Raw genomic sequence first — 16752 nt, 5'->3', positions numbered from 1 at the left:
CCGTTCTTTGCTTACTTGGTATTGAGAAACGCCCACAGTCTTCATGTGGTCAAATGTATGGAAGCAGAGAACAGCCATCCTTTATATTATCCTTTGTCAATTATTTTTCTAATGCCATTATCTTTTGATAACGAGTTAATTGTGTTGTTATTCAAAGAAAATGGACTTTATTTTATAATAATGAGGTGATAAATTAATTATTGTTTCTTCCTATTATTTCAAAGAGAAAGGCCATGCCATCCTGCACTGCAGTCAATCCAGCTGTAATTCGCATCTCCACGGTCAAATCAGCCAGTGCACCCATATATACATGTAGTATGTTAAATGCATTCAAACGGCCCAGATCAAATCAGTTGCGATTTCCATGCATTACCTCTTTACAATAAAAAAAGTAAATACATAAAAGGTTATAATTGACTGTCCCCCTCAAACACACACACAAACAACTTCTTTTTAGGTGACATGGAGGTATAAATACTGTTACTTTGAACTTCCTGATAAACAACACAGTGTTATTTAAGAATATTATGTCTGGGCATCGTGCCAGTGTAAGCTCCTCCAAAGACAGGCTGTTGCCCCAGTCAACTCCTGCTTGTAGCGTTTAAGGGATGATACACTTGCCACCACAGGAATATTGTAAGGCTGTCTTACACATACAAATAATGTAGTATAAAATATATTATGATTTAAATTAAAATGCTTTAAGCCTCAATGACTAAAGCCCACTTGCAGTCATTAACATATTGCCACAGAATTGTACTCAAGCTAGGGACAGCGCCTTTGTTACACCGAGTGATACTAGGACATGATTAAACCGAAAAGTAGAGTGTGCTAAGCTGTGGTGATTTTTACTGTAATTTGAATAATATATGTATAATTATGTACACATTTGGAAAGAAATGTTATTCTGAATCAAGTCTCCTGAACTTTAAATACATAATAAGTTTTAGACTCCAGTGTTAGCCTCTAGATATGAAGCTATAATCTGGCCCAAAGAAATAAGCCCCTACTCGAACCCACATAGTTTGTGTCCAAGTCCAACCCGAGCCCAAGCCAAGGCAGCGGTTTTGGGGCCGGGCCTGATTAAAAACCTGTGCTTCTACTGTTGTTCATCCATGGGTGTAAGTTTAATAGATCAGATATAAGGGGCAAGTTCAAAATTAGCATGAGCATTCTGATTGGTCAAAGTTGGTCAGAATAAGATCCAGTTAAAAAAATTACATGAATTTTCCTTTCTTTATTTTCAGAATTAATCAAATAAACAAAATATTTTATATTCCTTAAATATATATCTATATATAGATATACAGATATATATAATATATATAGAGAGATGTTTTCTAGTGAAATTTAATTATTTGTCATTGTTGACATCCCTAAAAGGACATCTACAATTGTCCACAGGCCCCCAGTTTGAGATCTACCTCTGCTGATGATTATTATAGCTGTCAGCCATCTCTAATAAAAGACAAATGTGCAAACGCTAGGAAGGATGCCAAAGGCGGTTTGGACAGAGATGTTTAAAGCTCCTGCTTCGCATACTAACGAGAATCCATTACCGTTTCATTCACACACACACACACACACACACACACACACACAGAGCCAGTGCACAAGCATCTGGCTACAGACACCTCCCTTGCTCCCTTGTTCCTTATGCGTCAGTGTCTGCCAATTACAAAAGAAGTAATCAATTCCACCACCACCCCGTCCAGGGAAATCGACTTCAATGACACCAGCTACATGGCCACTGTCTCTGTACCTGACAGCCACTTACACTCGCAGGGACCTAGCCAGCCGGCTTTCTGCTGCTCTCCACTGTGAGGCCAAGAAAGACAAACTACGGCTTCATTCCAAAAAAGGAAGCGGTTTATTTTGTATTATACATAATCTGTAACCAGCTCCTCCATTGACAACTTACTAACCGATACAGTTACAGCAGGTTTGCTATCCATAAGCTGATCATTGTTTTACTCAATGGAGTTTAACTTCATAGACACATAAATAACAAAAAATTACTGTAAATGTGACATGGTAACAATAATCTTTCTTTCTCCACAATGCTTTTTGCTGTAATCAACAGACAGAAAGGCAGTATTTCACTTCAATGTTTCCCACAGATTAGAAAGCAATTTGTGGCATGGGTGGGGGTGGGAGATGGAAATAAAAAATTCTCAAAGAAGGCTGGCTTGCCCAGAGCCAGGCCAGCTCAGCTGCTTCTTTCTCCCGTCCCGTTCCGCTGTCTCTCCCCCGCACACCGTCCCTGCTCCCCTTTCTATCTGCCTGCGAACTGTGCACAGTGCTGCCGCACATGAGGAGAGAGGAGAGGGTACTCACTTTTTACAGAAAGTTGCCAGATTTGTTGCTAGTTGTTTTTGTGAAAAAAAGTCACTAAGGGGGTCTGAAAAACCGCTAAATCTAAATCTAAGTTTAGCAACGCTGTTTTCATGGAGACAGGCGCTGTGTGCACGAAGTAGAGAGACGTTTACATTTTTAAATAGCGTTAAAAAAATAATAACGGAAAACTCACTTTCAATTACAAGAGAAGAAATTGGGTATTTAGGAGAGAAGAAATAAAATGCACACCAAAACCAAATTATGGCCAAAAAATAAGAATTAGCCTTTGTGCAAGTAATGTGCACAGAGTTTAATTATTCTGCAAGGTATATTAGCACAGAAGCATAAATACATATCCCTGGTATTTGTTTTGACCTAACTAGGTTGAAACAATATTGACATAATTATTTTTTTAATACTTTATTTTCAACTGCTTAACAAACAGAGATTAGAGAAGCCTGGTCAAGTAAGTGAGTGTACTAACTAGCCTCAAGATAAAAGTGATGTTTTAACCCCCCACTGTTTGTCTCTCTTAGGTGGATCCCTTACCCATTGCTGACAGTGTTTTGATGGTCTGGTCAGTTACCACTGCTTAAATGGACCAATGAAAGATAACATAGCTTGCTAGACAGAGCGTGATTGCTCTCGTCTGGTTGTTGTTTGGAGGACATTTGCATAGAGCTTTTCTCAACTTTCCCCTGTAGTGCTGCTGGCGCCTTTTAAATCTCTGTAGCTCAGTGGGCAGCACCAGGCTGCAATGCCAGGTCCCATTCACAATGTATAGCGGCCTATCGCTCTCCCAGCTTTAGAGTCTGTATGTGTAAGCAGCCCCTCAAGGAACAACTGAGGTTTCAGGTTTAGTGGCTGTTTCCACAAATATGTCTGACCATGTCTGACTCTTTTATATTTTTGGAATCTGATGTCCTCAGGCATTGGCCTTTTTGTCTGTTCCAGAAGCCCGGCTGAAAACCATAGCGGACAGAACGTCTCAGGGCCCTGAGGCTCAGGAATGATCTGCCCGAGGAAATTGGGTCGGCTGAGTCACTGATCTCCTTTGTTAAAAACATAATTTTATCAGCGAGCCATCCTTGATTTTACTTGACTTTAGTTTCTTTTGAAATGTCTTATTTTACTAAAAATGTTTTTTTTCAACTGTAATATTTTTTAAAAACCTGATTATATGACTTTTATTTTGCTGCCTTGTGAAACATTTGTAAAGTGGATTTTTCTCTATAAATAAAGATTATAATTTTTAAAAAAATGAAATATGTGTTATGTATTCTCTTTTGTAACTAAATAATCAAATTTCAGTTTTTCTTTAAAAACAATAATTCAACCACCACTGATTTTTGCATTAGTACCAATCTTTAAAACATCCCCTGAGGTAAACACTGAAACGCCACTGAAAGGCCTTGCAGGGGATAAAGACTCAAGGCTGTTTGGTACAGACAAGAATAATTTATTAGTCTCCTTAGTCATGAGTCCACGGTTGAATTTACGGTGCTGTGAAGGTCAGCTGAATCAATTTCTCAACATGGGAGTTACAGAGAAAACTGTAAGTGTTAGTCAATGGAGTAATAAATGTCTTTGCTGCTATCGTTAGTCTCCTCTCACATCCATCACCTCCATCTGAATCCCCAGTTTCCCTCCCTCTTATCTTTCTTTTCCTGTTTTATTTATCACGTTCTCCGTCCCTCTGCCTCCGTCCACATCAGTCTCCACCCCTCCAATCTTAAATTTCCCTTGACTTATCTCCTTGTCTTCTTGTAACCTTTTCCTCTGTATCCTCCTCTTCCTCACGTCTAGATCCTCAACAGTACTGACATTGCACTGCCAGCACGGATGCTCTGTGTGAGTTTATATGAGCGTATACCTGCAAGTCTGCAATTATGTGTGTGTGCCTCATAAAAACTGTACAAACAATCCTGAGGGACACACTGCCACAACTTTGCCCTTTATCCTCTAACACTGGCGTAAGAAAAACAAGTACATACGTGAACAAGCATTTGTGTGTGTGTGTGTGTGTGTGTGTGTGTGTGTGTGTGTGTGTGTTTGAGAATGTGTTCTCGGTGTGTTTGCAGTGGTACCTTTGGCCTCTTTGTACTCTTCACAGATACTTCTGACGGCCGCCAGACCCTCTTGCTCATCCCTTCCACCTGAAAGAGAAGGAGACACATCTAGATTAATACAATGTCTGACAAGCCCTCAGAGGCTTTTAATGAAATACAGATTTTCCTTTTTTTCTCTCAGTCCTGTGTTCTTTTATCTTATAAAAAACATGTTCCTTCATAGGGTTTTTCAAGTAAAAAGAGTTCTTGATACAACCATTCAGCCCTTGAGGGAAGACTAACTATACAGTACTTAAAAAAAATATATATATATATTATACCATTAATAATGTATAAGATATTAGACAGAAAGTAAGCTTGATGGTTAATGATACTAAGATTAAAAATACTCAATTTAAAAAATAGCTGTATCATTCTGGAATATGGCATTGAGAAACAAATTAGATGTGAATTAAAGATTTTAATTTTAGTTTGTTAATATTTTGTCTTAAAATGAGGCCATCCAATCCATGGCATTAATATAGAACTCAAAATGGCATGTATTGACAAGAAATACAAAACATCTACTACACTAAATACCAATCAAAGTAGAACTAAATAGTGTTGGTTAGACAAGTAGGATTAGTAAATTAACTTAAAGTTACAATTAGTCAACTATAGCTGACAATACATAATGTGGGTCTATGTTTTTATAAAATTATTAACAGGCAATAAACATGTTCCAGACAGCAAACTAGACATTTTTAAATAGCTTGTTATTTTTGCATAAAAATAAACACTGCCTCTATGAAATAGAGAAGAAAGTATTTAGAAACAAAGAATAGGAATATAATAAAATCACAAGGAGAGTGACCCTCGTTTTCATAAGAACCATTCCAAGTTAGTCGCATGTTCACACAGGGCGATCGACAAGACAAACCCTTAAACGTCATAAAACCCACCTCTTACAAATTTGGGCTGACAATTAGTTAATTAAGCAAATAGTCGACTGACAAATAATTGATTGACAAAACATTAGTCGACTCAAACAGTAGCTGGTTCCGACTTTTCAGATGTGCAGATTTGTTGCCCACTAACATTCACCCTGTGTGAAAACACTCACAGATGCAAACTCTCTTTTCATTCACACAGAACTCTCCGCACACATACAGACACACTAATCTTGGATTATCACACAGGCCTTTTTAAGGGCACAGCATCATCGACCCTGATACATGCGCTTCAGCCTGGGCTGAATGATGCAGCTCTTCAGGTCAAACAAACGTAAAAGTAAATCATTTTAGACAAATAGTTGCTCTTCAACAGGCTTCTCTGAGTCACTCTTCTTCACTGAGAATATTTCATATCATTAAATGTACATTTCGGCAAAACTGGTTTCGGGCAGTGCTCTCCATTAAATAAAAAATCCACTGATTAACTGATTAAAAATGCCCCAAGGTATTATCTTGCGTACTAAATATTTTGGGCTGGGGTTTAAAATGTAACATAATTAATTTGCTTAATCTTGCAGCAGCTGAACAAAAGAATAAATGAGCGAGAGACAGAGTGAGAAAGTCCTTACAAACAACTGTAGTAAACTCAATATTAATTTAACGTCTGTGTGTGTTAATTAGACAGCTGAAGACACCACTTAAATTGTCTCATTCATACAATTTATCTGATTTGCTGAAATTGCAAAATGCAACAGCTGAGTTACATGTTGGAGTTGTCTCTTGATAAACAACAGTTTATTCATACATCAAGTGTATGTAACACATTTGGCCTCCAGAGACTTTTTCTTCCACTATATCAAATGCAGTAATGTAGATTTTCAAAGATCACAGATGATTTCCTTTGTGAGTCTTATTCATGAAACCCGGATATCGCCATGTGTTACATAAACTTACATAAACAATAATTTAATGGCACTTTTCAGAGTAAAGTAATGAAGTAATGCATCCAACTATTACGCTGCATATGTTGAAGGCCGATAAACTTGTTTCCTATCATCGGCATCTGCCTTCATTCGTGACTTTATGAAATGTAGGACATAAGAGACAGAATTAGACAAGAAATCTGTAATTTGATTTCTTCAAGCCATCTAAATTACAGAGTGCATTGTTTGGAAATTCAAATAGTATGTCCAATTTAGAGAATGAAAACATAACGTCTTGCTTTGACATTTAGATGAGTAACTTCTTCAAAACATGACAAAGCTGATGCATCAAGGTACCCTGTATCTTTTCTACAGCTTTTTAGTAGTAAAGTTACCCAACTTCCCCTCTGCGGATCAGTAAAGGCGTCTCTAATCTTATACACAATGACTCATGTCCATGTTCGTCAAACAAATAAAGCTTATTAATTAAGCTTACAATTAATTCATACTGCACATGTGCTATTTGTGTTCACATTTTACATTTTCTTCATTCATTTATTTCATTCTTTTCTTGGGAGGATCTACTGGTTTTGCATAACACGCATGCTGTAATTCATAGGATTCAAGTCAACACACATTATCTTAAAAACACTCTAAAAGGCACCATTTTAATTTGAAATCTACTTAAAAACACTTCAAGCACAATTGCACCCTGGTTAATATCCAACTGATATTTGACAGTAGGCAGGCTAGATACATAAACTCTCCTCACACAAGCACTATCACTTCACCTGGAAAATACATCCACTCCATTACCACAGAGCGATCCACTTAACCGTACATATTCACATTTCATAAATGATCTCAAGAGGCGTGGATATTTGAAATGGAGATACACTCAGAGACCTGTGGGATCAGCTTCAATGCAGATAGAATTGTAACAAACACTTATCCAAGTTTCTAAATTATTGATTTTGTGTGTGTAATCACACGTAGGGCTCAAGTCTGAGTTATGTTCAGCACAAACTATCTACAAGGATACCTTGACATTGACTTTGGGTTATACACACTGAATAAATAAAGCAGAGTTTTCTTCAAAGTTGTAAAGCTTGTGAAACGAATAGAAAACGTAGTCTCATCCCCGGGAAGTGCATGGAAACATATTGCTGTTCTCTGCACGCCCGACTTCTGGAGGTGTTTAGATCATGGAGTGAAAGAGGGCTTTTATGAACTTTAGAATGCCATGGAATATGCCAAGATTTGAATAGGTCAGTAATCATCTTCACCTCAAATGCCTGTGGCTTTTGCTGCATGCCATGAAACCAAGTTCTTTTAAGACGTGTGAATAATCTGTAGGAAGAAATGATTACAGACTACACTCAGACTCAGTAAATTAAGATTGTATTTATACTCTATTGCAGTTGCATTTAGTTGAATTTTATTTAGATTTATTAATTTATTATTAGTCTGTTTTGACAATGTATGCATATAGCCACTGCTGTGCTTATCTTTGGGGAAAAAACAATATCAAATTGAAGAAATGCATGACTAAGAGAAATTATGTATCACCAAAAAAAGGAAAATATCTTTGTTTGACCAATTAAAAGTTGCAATTACTGCAAATACAGACCATGCTGTCCATGCTGGCCACCTTAACCAACAGCTAATTAATGTAATGTACTGTAATTTGTGAATTAGGTAATACAGTTTGTGCTTTCCACAAAATGTAAAATTTGAAACCCATGTTTAGCTGTTAAGTGTAACGATTTCTGCACTAATACAAGTCTTTAACCGCAGACTATACAGAGAACCAAGAGCAAAGCCTGATCATGTTGGTTTGATTGCAGAAGCTGAAATGACATCAAGCCCCAAAGGAGTGTACATTTGAGGAGATGCTAATGGCAGTTAGCTCAGCTGCCAGTAATGGAGTGTTGGGGATTTCCTTTTTTTTTAATTTGGGGAGAAATCAAACAAGAAAAGATAAACATAAATCCCCAGCACAACCCTTCAAACAAAAGAACAACACAATCAATTAAACAGGATGCCATCCTACCACTCCTGCCTCTACCACAGAGAAAACTATAGATGCAACCAATCCAAATATAAATAGCTTCAGATGCTGTGGGGCAGATTATGAATAGGCATGTCACTGTAACAGATCAGTAGAATGGTTGTTGTTGTGTAGTTGTTTACCAAGCATTGCTTGACAAATTTTGTAGGATTGTTACTGTAATAATACTTTTATATTTACATATATGCAAAAAAACACACAATTGGGGTGCCCTAGTGACCTAGTTTCCTATATGATTCACAAAAGAAGAAAGTTTTTACAATAAAAAATTTTCAAGATTGTTGGCTCTGAAATTTAGTCGGGAGTGTCTGGAACAGCCAAAAAAGGGCAGATTATACTTTCTGTATCTGCATAGCTGAGAGGGTCCAAGTGACGAGTATTTCGTGACATGTCTGTGGACATCCAAGCAGCACTTGTAAAGTAAGACCGTGTGGCTTGTAAGCTCCTCTGTCACTCTGCTGTCTGTCAGATTTGGATATCAGGAACTACCGGTTTTAAGCTTCTAAATTGGTACCCATTGACCAGATTATTTCTGCAGATAAAAACTTAACTTTACTTATGCTTAGATACACGCACGTGTCTCTGTGAACCTACACAGACTACTATGGGCTAACCCCCAATTTCCACAGGATGCGTAACGGCTGCGTGTCGGCTCGGCTGCGTGTCAGCTCCGTGCTTCACCGTCCGTCAATACCCACCAGGTCCGGATTTGTTGTAGAACGGCTGCTGCCATGACTGACAGCTGAAGTCTCGAGGACCCACGAGATCTCCCAAATTCATGTAGAATAGAACCACAAAAACAACAACAGTTTGTTTCTATCGAGAGGAATAGGGAGGAAACAACTCTGTGCTGTGTTTTCAAGGTGTAGTGCAGGGAAATATGAAGTAGCTTCCACTTAAGGGGCAGCACAGCGCAAAGTGTCTGTGCTAGTTTGAGACCAACGCAGTTGTCAATTTCCCATCCACTAGGATTGCTGTGTGTGTGAAAGGGGGAGGGGCGTGGCATTCCGATGGTGGCTCTCCGTCGTGATGCCGGTCAACCATTACGATGGACGATGATATCGTCCATTAGCAGACCCTATAACAAGTCCCCACACAGATAAGCTGTGAAGCTAAACAAAGCTTTCCAACTAACTCTTGTACACACACGCACAAACAAAAACATACACACACACACACACACACACACAAACACACACACACACACACTATAAATCAGCCATGAAAATTATTGCTCCAGGCCTTAGCTCAATGGCAACTCCATGGCGACATCCCAGAATATAAAACTCTCTTACAGCAAGAGACTCTTTCTGTAAAAGCCATCTGTTATCAACAACACTAGTAAGCACAGATACTGTATGACAGCAATTGGGTTTGAGATAAAACGTGCTCTCTGGTCAAAAAGAGGCCTATTTACAGATTCATCAATAGTGCAGGATTCACTTCAGAGCCTAGAGTCAGAGCAGAGGACTCTACAAAAGGCTGAAGTGTGTGAAGGAGCTGAACCGTTAATCACAGACGGAGCCTTGAACTGCATAACATTAAGGAGGAAGACGGGGGAAGACATCAGAGGTGAAGTGATCACCATATTTTAGCAACTGGCTCCGGGGATACAGGATGAGTGAGTGATCGATGTAGTACATCACCTTCGTAAGTAGGTACTTTATGGCACGTCAAGGAAGCAAAAAAGATATAGAGATGGACATAAATATGGAAAATTGGAATTCATTCAGCTGAATCTATAGCACGCACACACGCAGACGCATTGCGCACACATACGTGCGGACAGAGGCGCAATCTACGTCAGCTCTGCAGTTGTGTTCAGTCAAGGTAATCATGCAATAAAAGTATTAAGTGGTTTTAAGTGCGGTTCTACTTTTTCAAAACTTCATGCAGACAGCGTTTGCTGCGATATATTAATGACAAGCCGAAAGCGGTCGTAAGACAAGCAGGTACTCCGCCCTGGTGACTGACTAGGCTGAGGGTGTAAGGCAAGGCAACTTTATTGCTGCAGCACCTTTTAGCAACAAGGCACTTCAATACGTTCTTTGTACTTAAGTTAGTTCACCATTAGTTAAATGTTGACAACAGGGTAGTCACCAAGTACACAATGTCATTTGTTTATTTATTCATTATTGATAATATTTTCATATTGTGGGAAAAAGGTTTCTCTTTTTTCTTTCTTTTTTGATACCAATCCTGAGTAACTGACTGACACATCCCTATCAAAAAGCACCACCTGTGTTATTCATGTTACTCTGAGAGAACAGTGTTACCAGAATTTTAAATTTTCACCTGTTTTGATTCCCAATTAAAGTGGAAAAGAAAAGTTTTGAGTTTAAACAAAACAAAAAGTATCGAAATCGAGGTATCGAAATTGGCACCAGTTAGAAAGATTAAGGCCCAGCCTTAAATATTAATGAACCATCTCTGACAGCGACAGGCTTTTAAGTAGGCACACACAGGGTACCTTTAATATGACTGCCACTGCAGGGTCGTGGTTTTGTTTACTGTACGATACACATTAATTTATCATAAAAAGATACATACATTTGTAGCGTAGTAGCTCAATAACCCAACCAAGATGGATCATGGATCCCACTGTGTTCAGCTAAAGGATTCACTGTCTTTTCCCACTCAGCCCCATTTGGAATCCAGCCATGCGTATAGTTATTTTTTCATTGTCCAGAGTTTAAGATATTCAACACTTATATTTCCACAGACCTTGCTGGCAACAGTTTTTAGGTAAAAGATAATGTAATAAAAAAAATAGTAAAAAAGAGAGAGTTCTGTGGAGTATCCTATGTAATTGCAACAAGTGTTCGGAAGACACTTCGAAAAAGTAAGGAATTAATAATTGCTCATTGCTCATAATGTGTTAACATGTCAACAAGAAAATGATTCCCTTTATTTATTATCTTACTTTTGTGTTACTTTCTTAAAGTCCTAAAGTGAGCTGTCCGCTACACTTCTCCTTGTATTACTTATGCACAACTGGGCGAAACTAATCCCTAACTAATATGGTTTAATTTTATGTGATACGAATTCAAAATAATCATTTCACTTATCATAGCGCAAATCCTTCTGTGTAAAATTGTAATTCTGAATGGCCATACATTTGTAAATTTGAATTTAAACGGGTGGGAGCCAACTCTTTAGATCACGTGTTTATGTGTGTCCTGAGCATCTCCTGCCCTTAAGTCAGGTTTGAGTGTCAGTGGTGGTGCTTGATACTGTACCTATGATAACATGTGCCCCCAGTCTGGCCATGTGGCGGACTTCCTCATAGCCGATTCCCCTCCCTCCTCCTGTCACTATGGCAACCTTGCCATCTTGTCGGGGCATCACTGGTAGAGGCAGAAGAGGACACGCAGATATCAGGAAGAATGTCTTTGATAAGAAAGCTGCTTCAAGACAGGCCGCTATTTCAAGACATGAGAAGTTCAGAGTAAGACCTGTAGATCTGTAAAACTCAGATGAACTTTATCTGGGTTTTTACATGTCTATGGTACTGTATGTTCCTTAGCGTTCCGAACAATTTTGTATCCCACAGTTTCACTGTTTTCCTATTATAGTGTCCTTAAATTAAAAAAATTTGGGGACTCGTAAAGTGGCTAAAACTTGTGAAAACGTATTAGGCTAATTTAATAATTAATTTGTTACAGTATATATATTGTAACAAATTGATATAATAATATAAGTAATGATATGTCCTCGATCTGTTATTAAATCTATAATGCTTTTTGAAAATAAGTTAGCGTCACTGTTAATAACAATTCATGTAAATTAAACACACCGTACATTTACATAATTTAGTCAATTAGGCTACACAAAATACCACAAGATTCCTAAATAATTCGTATTCGTATCGATATGACCTAACTCCTGAAACCCTATTGAGTGCACAACTGGAGCACAAATTTGCTGCACTGCAATTTTCTTTTAGAATTATATTGTATTACAGTGGTTGAAAGTCGGTTGTGCTGTTAATCAAGCATCTTCATTGACCTGCAGGGGAGATACGTCCTGTAGCTGTACCAAACTGCGTTATAAAAAGTAGAAATTTAAACCCACGTGAGTTGGCGACAAATGTAGACCCTTTAAAGAACAAACTTTGAGAAGAAGAGGAACTACTAAGCTTTTTCTGATTAATTCGGCAAGAATAACACACAAAGACTACACTTTTCCTTGTATTTCGACTTTTCACTTCTCTCTAAATGGCGTAACGTTAAGCTAACGTTATCTTTGCTAGCATTAACGCTAAGTTAACGTTACTGCACCACGGAGACAGCCACACTGAGATGGAAATTGCTTCTAGCTAAATACCAGTTATATGTTATTTATGTAACATGCCTCGCTAGTTACTACAATGTACCAGCGTTCAAGACTCAAAAGACCATAACCGTTACGGAATGTGAGGGTGACATTGTGAAAGAAAGTGCACCACAGCAACTTATAATGAGTTGAACCAACCTGGCAACCTGAAAGATCTGCTGAACAGCTGAACTAACAGAACCTTCAAACCAAGCAGGTAAAGTTTGATAATTGGTAGAAGATAAGACCGGATAGCTGACAACATCTCTGCCGTTCTGTCACGGAGTGAGCAGTGCAGAGGAGGAGGAGCAGCTCCGGGTGAAAGGTGCAGTTCCGTCTATGGGAAACGTTCCAATATGAAGTCGTCCAACCTCACTTCCCTCCTTGCCGTACCTTTCAATAAATATTTACAACATGCAGTGGAGATTGTTATTTCGGGACCTATTCACACTGAATTAAAAAAATGCATTTTTTATTTCTGGCAGCTCCCTGACTAGTTGACTATGAAAAGAACTAATGCCAGCCATCCCTTAATCTGTAGTGGTGGAATAAGTGTATGATGGAGAGGGCTCGTCGCTGCTGCTCAGCTGTTTGATCTGCCCTATGACTCTGTAGCTCCATCCAGCATATTGCTCCCTTCTGCTAAATGACAACCTCATTAACTGCTGCCATAGAGGTCACACATGACAAAAGCAACAGAGGCACAACACACTAGTTTGATGCATCATTTCCCAGGAACAGGTTTCTGGAGAAGCGTAGCTCCTGCATGCATCTCTCCGACTGCACTTGGGCTGACTGGTGGATGCCACGTTTTTCTCTCCTGGGATCACTCGAGTCAATCACACCAGTCTACTCTTATTAATATGCTGTGTTGATAATTAGTCAAATAGGACTTCAGTTGTTAAAAAGACTTTAGTTTTTTAAGCCATCTGATCACTGATTTTAATCAGTCATAATTCATGAAACGGATGTGACTCAGATGTGTTGCATGTAGCATATCCACCTAATCATGTATTTTCCTTACATTCTTTTTTAGATTTAATAAATATTAGTTTGAAGGAGTGAAATCCTATTCCATTTCCAGTGATACACTTCTGACACTTAATGTCACACACTATGACTTTCAATCAGTATCAATACACCCTACTGAACATCTTGGACTTAAAGAATCAAATGTCAAAATGACTTCTTTTTTTTAAATAATTTAATCTTTTGATGTTTACCATGTTTTCTTCAGCGAAGTTTGTCACTTCCACCCTAGAGCCCCCTGACACTTTAGAGAACAGTGATTGTTGGATCCAAGGGAGAAAATTCTTCACTATGTTAATAATTATAAACAATATAATAAACAACAAACAGTCATTTTCAGCTGTTTCAGTGCTGGAGTGATAACATTTCGTCGCACAAGGTGCTAAAAGACTTGTTTCATGCCAATTTAAAATTAAAGCTCAACCTTGAACAACTATAACAGTAAAAAACTACATGCGCATTGCATCAGTATTGACAATGGATAGTTTGACGTATAATAATAAATGGTCAAAGGAGCCAGAAGTACTTTACACTTTAAAAATGTTAAGTACATTTTGCTGATAATACTTCTGTACTTCAAATAATTAGGATTTTAAATTTAGGACTTTCACTTGTAATGGAGTTTGACTTTTATAAGGTATCTGAGTACTTTCACCACTGTATATTTCTCCTATTCAACAATAAAGAAGATGGATTGAAGTGGAACTTGAGCAAGTATAGCCACAAATGGCTGACATTTTTTTGGACCAAATAAGAACATTATTATGTTTATCTTTAAACATAACATAGGAGCTACAGTTCTACAACACTTATCTGAACAGACAACCTACTGCTGCGATGGATGGGATTCTGTCTTTAACTCATAGTCCAGGAGCCAGCTGAATTATCATTGGCACTCAAAGTACGCCAACCAAACTCTCCATGTCTTTCTTTTAACTAAATTACAAGTCTGTTAAAGACAGCTCTGGTGCATTTAAAATTACTTCCCTTTTTTTCGTTTGACAGGAAAATCATTAGCATTAGGTTGATTCTTGCCCACTATCCAATAGTAACATAATGCCAGGCTAAAAACAGCAGCGCTGACAAGTAGTTGGCCCCAGTTATTAAAGTCTGCTTAGAAGGCAGTTAAATGAGCAACAAAAAGAGACTGTGTCATCACCACTGCACTGATGGAGGCTGAGCGGTGGAGGCTGTGTGTGTGTGCTGTTAATGCAAGCTGAAAGGATATGTGTGTGTGTGTGTGTGTGTGTGTGTGTGTGTGTGTGTGTGTGTGTGTGTGTGTGTGTGTGTGTGTGTGTGTGTGTGTGTGTGTGTGTGTGTGTGTGCGTGTGTGTTCTGCAGCAGCCTGAGAGGTTGGGGGTCAGCGATGCGAGCTGGCCTGCTATTGTTTAAAGGAAATCGCATCTCACGCATGAATATTGGATGATTATTTGGGATGATGGGACATCAGGGAGACAGTCTTTTACACACATAAACACACACACACACACACACACACACACACTTAAATAAAGATTTGCGTAACACACAAGACATGCTGGGAACAGGACATGACAGAGGGGTGTGTGATGTAAATAACATGAACAGCATCAAAATAGCTCCAACCAACAGTCACCTAGTCTTATATGACAAGTGCTGGCTGGCGGCAAAGCCCAACATGTCTTGTTTGTAAATCCAGGCTGACAACAGCTCTACGGAATCACATATGTGTGTGTATGTGTGCGTGCTGCCAGTTAAAATAATCATCTTTATTTCATGTTTCACAAAAATGTATTCCTGGTGAGAAGAGAAGGTAGAGAGCTGGTTGTTAATTTTAGCAGCAACGCCACTAACCGATTTCCAATAGGACGGTTTTCACATGCTGTTCCTTAACACGTTAGCCTACGTTTGTTTTTGTTACTGATCAACTCCTGCCATGGGGAGATGGCAGGTCAAGTTTTAGAAGAAGAGAAAGGGGATTTTCCAGATGTGTCACAGGCAACTTTGGCCCCAAAATGCAACAGCTTGTGGAATTGATGCTGTCTTTTCTCCCAGTTTGAGCTGCCTATTTCAGAGCTTTCCTTGGGAAGTCTCCTCCATCTGGCAACCCGGCAAACAAGGAAGGACTCACAGCTTATAGACTGAGTCAGAGCTGTGGGATACGCAGTCCCTAGCCCCTAATGAGACCGTGGATGCGCATCTATTATGTAAGAAAAACAAACCCATGGGGAATGCCCATGGTTTGTTTGTGTGAGTATACCTGGTTTGTGTAAATAGCAGCAGGTGTATATCTGTACCTGCTGGTAACTGTGAGGAAGATAAAGAAATGCCCAAAGAGTGTTTGAAGCAAGCCACCACCTGATACTCTATATCACTGTTGATGTGCGGTATCTACTGTATATCATGTGTTGTGAGTGAAAAGGAAGAGGGACTCAGTTACACCAATGTTTCTGGTAAAACTAGGAAGTATAGGAGAGTGTCTACAAACTTTTCTTTAGCAATAATTAAAAATGGATGTGGTGGGGAGGTGCAATAAGTCATTGCTCAGTATTGGACATTTTACTTGTTTCCCTACATGTATTAGACAGTTGGCGTTATTGAGCTGCTTTATCCAAAAATATTTTACATGCATAACACTTTCCATGTATGAGCCTGTGAGCCAGTTCCAGTCTGCATGCACCAAAAATAATATTATTTAAACCCGTGCTTTGCCTGATTTGCCAAGTTAAAACGTATGCTGTGAAAAGGGTCTGTTAAAATTCAGAGGTGTTCATAGACAGATTTTTTCTGTACTTTGGACAGAGTCAGGCTAGTTGCTTCTCTCTGCCTCCAGCCTTTGTGCTAAGCTAAGCTAATCACCTGCTGGCTCCATCTACATATTACCATACAGACATGCAGAGATGGGAAGTAACAAAGTACAAATACTTTGTTACTGTACTCAAGTAGATTTTTCAGATGATTTTACTTAACTATTTCTTTTTTTGGCAACTTTTTACTTGTACTCCTTACACTTTAACACAAATATCGGTACTTTCTACTCCTTACATTTTACAAAATTGGCTCGTTACTGTAGTTTTGTACTAAATGTCGTCTATCAG

The 16752-nt window shown here is 38.6% G+C and overlaps 1 protein-coding gene across 2 annotated transcripts in view; it reads right to left on the bottom strand.

Annotated features, from left to right (window-relative positions):
- LOC117952401 (dehydrogenase/reductase SDR family member on chromosome X-like) overlaps window positions 1-16752 on the bottom strand; it is a 35006-nt gene that overhangs the window by 10454 nt on the left and 7800 nt on the right. The window contains exons 2-4 of one of the 2 annotated variants that reach the window (XM_034884686.1): window positions 12806-13039; window positions 11572-11679; window positions 4425-4493 (exon numbers count right to left, since the gene is read on the bottom strand). In XM_034884686.1, coding sequence (XP_034740577.1) covers window positions 4425-4493; window positions 11572-11679; window positions 12806-12911 — 283 coding nt within the window. In that variant the 5' untranslated portion in view covers window positions 12912-13039. The remainder of the gene's footprint in view (window positions 1-4424; window positions 4494-11571; window positions 11680-12805; window positions 13040-16752) is intronic. The other variant, XM_034884687.1, reaches the window with a different exon arrangement.

Source organism: Etheostoma cragini, chromosome 11, assembly GCF_013103735.1.
Source record: "Etheostoma cragini isolate CJK2018 chromosome 11, CSU_Ecrag_1.0, whole genome shotgun sequence".
NCBI lineage: Eukaryota > Metazoa > Chordata > Actinopteri > Perciformes > Percidae > Etheostoma > Etheostoma cragini.
The sequence above is the reverse complement of the archived record's forward strand: the minus strand, read 5'-3'. Positions and strand labels throughout refer to the sequence as shown.